Raw genomic sequence first — 6,053 nt, forward strand, 5'->3', positions numbered from 1 at the left:
CCGCCGCTACCGCCGCCGCCGCCGGAACTGCCGCCGCCGTAGCCGCCGGAACTTCCGCCGCCGCCGTAGCCGCCGGAACTTCCGCCGCCGCCACCGCCGCGCCCGCCACCGCCGCCGCCGCCGCCGCCGCGGTAGGAGCCGCCGCCACCGCCTCCGCCGGAACTACAGGGAGTAAACGTCACACTCAGTTAACTCTTGTCACTGGAAAACGGTGGCTCGCTTTCCAGATGATTGTTACTTTAGAAAATAAATAAAACGTGTTTTGGCGAACCCCTCCCCTGCCAAGGATGTCTTAAAAAAAACATTATTTAAACACGACTTGACATACACACTACCCTAAGCATCCTTCTTGGGCCAAGTTCATGGGAAATTCAGACTGGTTGCGGACGCCTTTTTCTGTACTCTGCCTCCTCCCTTCTCCCCCTTTTCTCCCATTCTCTGGCATTTCCTTAGGAAAGCCTTGAGATTTGGAATGTTGAATGAAAACAATTAGGATAATTTAAAACATTTTTTGTTTGTTTGTTTGTTTGTTTGTTTGTTTTGTATTTACCCTCCCTCTCCTTCCAGCAGGCTGCGGTAGGTTTGAATTTCATTCTCCAGTCGGATCTTGATATCCAGGAGTTGTTGGTACTCAGCATTCTGGCACTCGGTTTCTGCTCGAATCTGTTGTAGTTGTTCCTCCAGAGAGGAGATCTGGACCTGAATCTGTGAGAGCTGCACACAGTAGCGACCTTCTGTTTCCGCCAAAGAGGCTTCCAGGGATTGTTTCTGAAAAAAGGGGAGAATATATTGTGGCTTAACAACACCATGGTTCGACTGAGTACAGTGAAGCTTATTGAATAATTTCATAAGACATCATATAGGAGCATAAAGAAAATGAAGAGAATTTGTGTTTTACATTTAATGGCAACGTTTCAGTTTCAGCACTTTTAGACCAATGCCAATAATGCTTTTTTTCCCCATTCGCAAAGAGCTCCCGTTTTATTTCTGCTTCCTTACTCCCAACTCTACATTTTCTGTTGTGCTGCATGTTCTTACGTGAACATGGAGCTTTGTGTGATACAGTCGAAGTCATTTCACGAGGGAATTAACATACCAGGGCTAGTTGGGACTGTAGTTCGATCTCCAGACCTTGGACAGTGCGTCTCAATTCAGTAATCTCACTTTTATAGCTGGACATTTGTTCAATGTTACTATCAATTTCTGTAGTCAGATCCTTGCTCTAGAGTATTAAAAAAAAAAAAAGGAAAAGATGAGAAAATTTGATACGAGTGAGAAGATGAGAAAATTTGAAAGGATAACCAAACTTCCATTGGCTTCACGATGAAGGAAGGTGAATTACCTTTTCATTGAACCAGGTTTCAGCGTCTTTGCGGTTTTGCTCAGCAAGTTGCTCATATTGGCTTCTCATGTTGTTCAGAAGTTGAGTCAGATCGACGCCTGGGGCAGCATTCATTTCCACATTCACATCGCCAGTGCTCACATTTTGAAGGTCTTTCATTTCCTGTTAGACGAACAGAAAAGTTTAATGACTGCACTTGTGACCGCGATGAACCCTCTTTCCGCTGGGGGAAGTACATGTAACTTTTTGCCCCACCTCTTCGTGATTCTTCTTCAGGTAGGCCAGCTCTTCAGTCAGGCTCTCGATCTGCATCTCCAGGTCAGCCTTGGTCAGGGTCAGCTCGTCCAGCACCCTGCGCAGGCCATTGATGTCAGCATCCACACTCTGGCGCAGGGCAACTTCATTCTCATACCTGAAAGAAGCATGATACAATTATGGCTATAACTTATACAAGGGAGATGTACCTGGGCAGAGACTATTTAAAAAGCCAGTATAGAGTTCATATCATGGCAAATTTTTTTATATACTAAGTCACATAGGGATATTAGTGGTGTAATGCAAAGAAGCCTAGCAGTTCCTTTAAAATACATTTTCTTCTTTTAATATTTATCGCCCAAAAAGGTAATATGGAAATTGAAAATTGCCCTGACAACCAATGCTCTTTAACTTTGAATTCAGGAAAACGTAAATGCTATTTGGGGCATCCAAGTCATTGTTAACAACCACTTGTGTATTTTTTTTGGTGACAGTATTGTACCCCATTCACTTAGCTTACTTCAGCCTGAAGTCATCAGCTGCCAGCCTGGCATTGTCGATCTGCAGCAGGACGTTGGCATTATCAGTTGTCAGATTAAGGATCTGAAGGAAAAAGTGAAGAAACCAGATTCAGATATGGCTTTTATAGTAGCATAGTTGAGCAGCATTTTCATGTTGTTCTCTTACAAAATCTTGGGGGAATTTTTTATTTTAAATATGAAATATTGCAGGCTTACCCTTATACTTAAATTTGAGTCATTTGTCCTCTTGAAGGTTCTATACTCTTCTATTTCTATATCATCCCTTTCTGAAAATTAACTGGAATTATATTTCTGTGTTCCTGCATATGTGTCCCTTTCTTTTGTATTGTGTGATTTCCATGTATTTCAGCCTTTTTTTTTTTTTTTAGCTGAGCCATCCTGCCACCTGTTGGCAGCTCAGCGGCTGCTCAGCTTGGGCTGTGAATTGAACTGGCGACCCAGTTGCTCAGAGCCCGCACTCTTGAGCGAGCTCTTAACCAACTGAGCCACTCGGCCGGCCCTCTCAGCCAACTTTTGACTGACTCATACATGTATTTGTTATAAATACATATTCTAAATGAATACACTCCAAGCTGGCATACAGTAGGTATATTCACAAATCCCTAGAGGCAAACCATATCCCATTTCCATACTGGGGAGTTCATGTTTCTTGCAATGTTGGTAATGAGTATTTTTTTTTTTTGTCATCAATCTGAATAATATTTTGTTCTGACTCATTTAACAATTCTTTCAGTTTTTATATTTGTAAATGATCTAATGTATTTTAACTATGGACTCATTATACACTAATTAAAATAAAAAAAATTCTCAGTAATCTGCCATCCTGGAAGACACACAACACACATATTGGATGAAGATTGCAATGACCACACCCTTGCAAATATTTACCTTTGATGAGACTGGATTGCTTTTGGAAGCCAGAAAGGAACATAGGCAAGCACAGTGAACAGGTACATTGTGGTTAATTTAAGATGGACCTATCTGAATTACATGGATGAAAAACAGGCTTCAAGTTGGAGTTTTAAAATGCCCCTTACCTGATTTTTAAGATCTTCGATGGTTTGGTAGTATCTGCTGTAGTCACGATTGTCCCCCTGGCCGGACTTGCTATTCTTTTCATACCACTCTTTGATCTTGCCTTCTAGCTCATAGTTGGATTCTTCCAGAGCCCGAACTTTGTCCAGGTAGGAAGCCAGGCGGTCATTCAGATTCTGCATGGTTACTTTTTCATTTCCGGAGAGAAGGCCGCCACCATCTCCTCCTCCAAAGCCTCCTCCGAAGCCTCCTCCTCCATAGCCCCCACCAAAGCTGCCTCCACCTCCATAGCCCCCCCCATAGCTGCCTCCTCCTCCATAGCCCCCACCAAAGCTGCCTCCTCCTCCATAGCTCCCACCCCCACCAAAGCTGCCTCCTCCACAGCCCCCACCAAAGCTGCCCCCACCAAAACCTCCTCCTAGCCCTCCTCCATAGCCTCCTGAGGAGCCCCCAAAGCCTCCTCCAGAGCTCCCACGGCTAAAAGAGCCACCACTGAATCCACCCCCTGAGCTAAATCCCCCACCGCTGGAGCCTCTGCTGCTTGAAATCCTAAGGGATGACCCTCTGCCTCCTCCTCCTCCACCTCCTCCTCCTCCTCCTCCACTACGGGAGGAAGAGTATTGCTTGCTTGAGCTGTATTTAACAGACATGGTGATGCTCTTTAGCCCAGGGAGCGCCTGCTGCTACCAAGGACAGTGACAAGCCCTTATATACTGAGAAGGTGTGTCCCACATGTGTTAGAGTCTGCTTACTTGCATGGTTTCTTTTTGTCAACTTGGCATCTTTGGCTCCTGGTTGCATAAATTATCTTCAGTAATAATCATTCCCAATATGTATGGGTTTAAATTTCCCTTAAGATTAAACAGGAGGTTTGCCGTGTTGAAATTGAAAATGGGTGTAGTTCAGATCAGCATATGTTTCATTATACCTTTTCACCTTTGGAAGCACATTGAGCAACTATTAAAATCCAGTTTGATCTCAGCACTAATTTAGGTTGCACAGAAGGTTTGCAAAGTTCGGAAAAAGAATTTTAGCTACAAAATTATGGTTCAAGTAAGATTTTTCAAATTCATGTTTTGAACAGTTTTGATTAATTGGAACAACAAATAGCATACAGTCAGCCAGAATCATGTTATCATAGAACTCTTGTCTAAAAGTGTAAGCAACTCAAAAGAAAATAAAACACATAGGCTAAACGAAGGGTCATCCCTCAGAATTGGTGGAGGATTTAGCTCAGGGGGCAGGGTTGAGCTCTGGGGTAGGGTGCTTTGGGGGCTCCTCAGATGTTCAAAAGTTGCCATGTATAAAACATTAAAGCCATGAAAGCACAGTTTGGGGGTGGGGGGGAGAGAGAGAGCGCGCGGAGGGAGGGAGGGAGGAAGGAAGGAAAGAAAGGAGGGAGAGAGATTTCATTCACATACATTTTACAGTTATACAGTGCTATTTGTGACGTTGTACTTTCATAATCTCTGAAATAAGCTCCTGAGATAGGGGTGGTGATTATTATCTCTAGAGAAGAAGAAGTTGAAGATGAGAAAAGTTGTGATTTTGCCTGAAGATATATAATAGGAGGTTGAACTGAGATTGGAAACTTGATCTTTTATTTATTTATTTTTTTTTTATTTTTTTAATTTTTTTTTAGCTGAGCCATCCCGGGAAACTTGATCTTTTGATGCCTGGCTTTTGGCTCTTTCCTACTATGCCAGTGTGTGTGTGTGTATTCTCTGTTCTGGTGGATTTTGGCTGTTAGAACTGAATGGCTCTATTTCTTATAAACTTCTCCCCATGGGAAAACAACCAAATCAAAACAAAATGACCTTGGAAGCATGAAAATATTGAAAGGGGAGGAGAATGTTTGGCACATGCTCTTCTATTACTAGTTGCTTTTTCAAATGAAATCTATAGCTGCACTTTCCAGTTTATGAAAACTATAGAAATAGTATAGAAATAGTTCTGCGGGGAGAGGGAGTGTGGTTGGGAGCATAATGAAGAGTTGATTGTTAGAGTGGAGGTTACTACCCAACACACTGCAGCTCTTCCAACTTGTTAGCACATGCAAATGGGGCAGTAGTTAGAGAAAAGTGAAGCCCAACCATGGGAATTGATCCCTGATGATAATGTATAGTAAAGGAAGGCTATGAGAAATCAGCATAGAAAAAAGATCCCGGGAAGTTCAGAAAGGATGCTGAAGCCTTGATATTAATGAAAGCAGTTTGAAAGGAAACCACTTTAATTAGAGAGTTTTGGAAAGATTTTACCTGTAATGATAATAAAATTTGGATCTTGATCTTACCAGTTTTGCTTCAGTATTAGCCTTTAATTTTTTTCTCCTGGTGGAAAAATATAAAAATCTCTGTCTATTTTCAGTTAGTTAACAGGTGATATGAAGAGATCTGTTACAATCATATTAAATCAAAGAATATGTGAAAGGAAACCGTTGCATAAAAGCACATGGGAACAAATACTCATATAGACAGTCTTCTGATACAGACTATAACATTTAATGTAAGCCACATTTAATGTTATTATCGAAGATTACTTATTGTACACTCTAAAAATTGATTTGTCTTTATTTGTACTTTCATTTGTTGAAATCAGCCTTTGGCATGAGTGAAACTGTAATAATTCTACAACTAAATTGGATGAAAATTTATGATCGTCCTAGTCTTGGCACCATTTACACTTAATTGGCATAACCTATTGTAACTGTGATATCATTGTTCTCATTTTTTTATTGTGTTTCTATACAGGGCACATTGATAGGTGTTTAGAAGATAGAAGGATGAATGAGATTCAGTTTCTGCCCTTAAGGATCTTAACAGTTGTTACAATGTAATGGAGGAGACATAACACACACTATCAACTTAAGCACTATGTAA

General features: G+C 41.6%; 1 protein-coding gene across 1 annotated transcript in view; it reads right to left on the reverse strand.

Moving 5' to 3' along the window:
- KRT10 (keratin 10) overlaps positions 1–3,824 on the reverse strand; it is a 4,746-nt gene extending 922 nt beyond the window's left edge. The window contains exons 1-7 of the mRNA XM_019638493.1: positions 3,177–3,824; positions 2,118–2,200; positions 1,598–1,754; positions 1,343–1,504; positions 1,097–1,222; positions 551–768; positions 1–162 (exon numbers count right to left, since the gene is read on the reverse strand). The exon at positions 1–162 is cut by the window's left edge and continues 2 nt beyond it. Coding sequence (XP_019494038.1) covers positions 1–162; positions 551–768; positions 1,097–1,222; positions 1,343–1,504; positions 1,598–1,754; positions 2,118–2,200; positions 3,177–3,824 — 1,556 coding nt within the window. The remainder of the gene's footprint in view (positions 163–550; positions 769–1,096; positions 1,223–1,342; positions 1,505–1,597; positions 1,755–2,117; positions 2,201–3,176) is intronic.
- Between the last annotated feature and the right edge of the window lie 2,229 nt (positions 3,825–6,053).

The sequence above is a fragment of the Hipposideros armiger genome, unplaced genomic scaffold (genome assembly GCF_001890085.2).
Source record: "Hipposideros armiger isolate ML-2016 unplaced genomic scaffold, ASM189008v1 scaffold_40, whole genome shotgun sequence".
NCBI classification, from domain to species: Eukaryota; Metazoa; Chordata; class Mammalia; order Chiroptera; family Hipposideridae; genus Hipposideros; species Hipposideros armiger.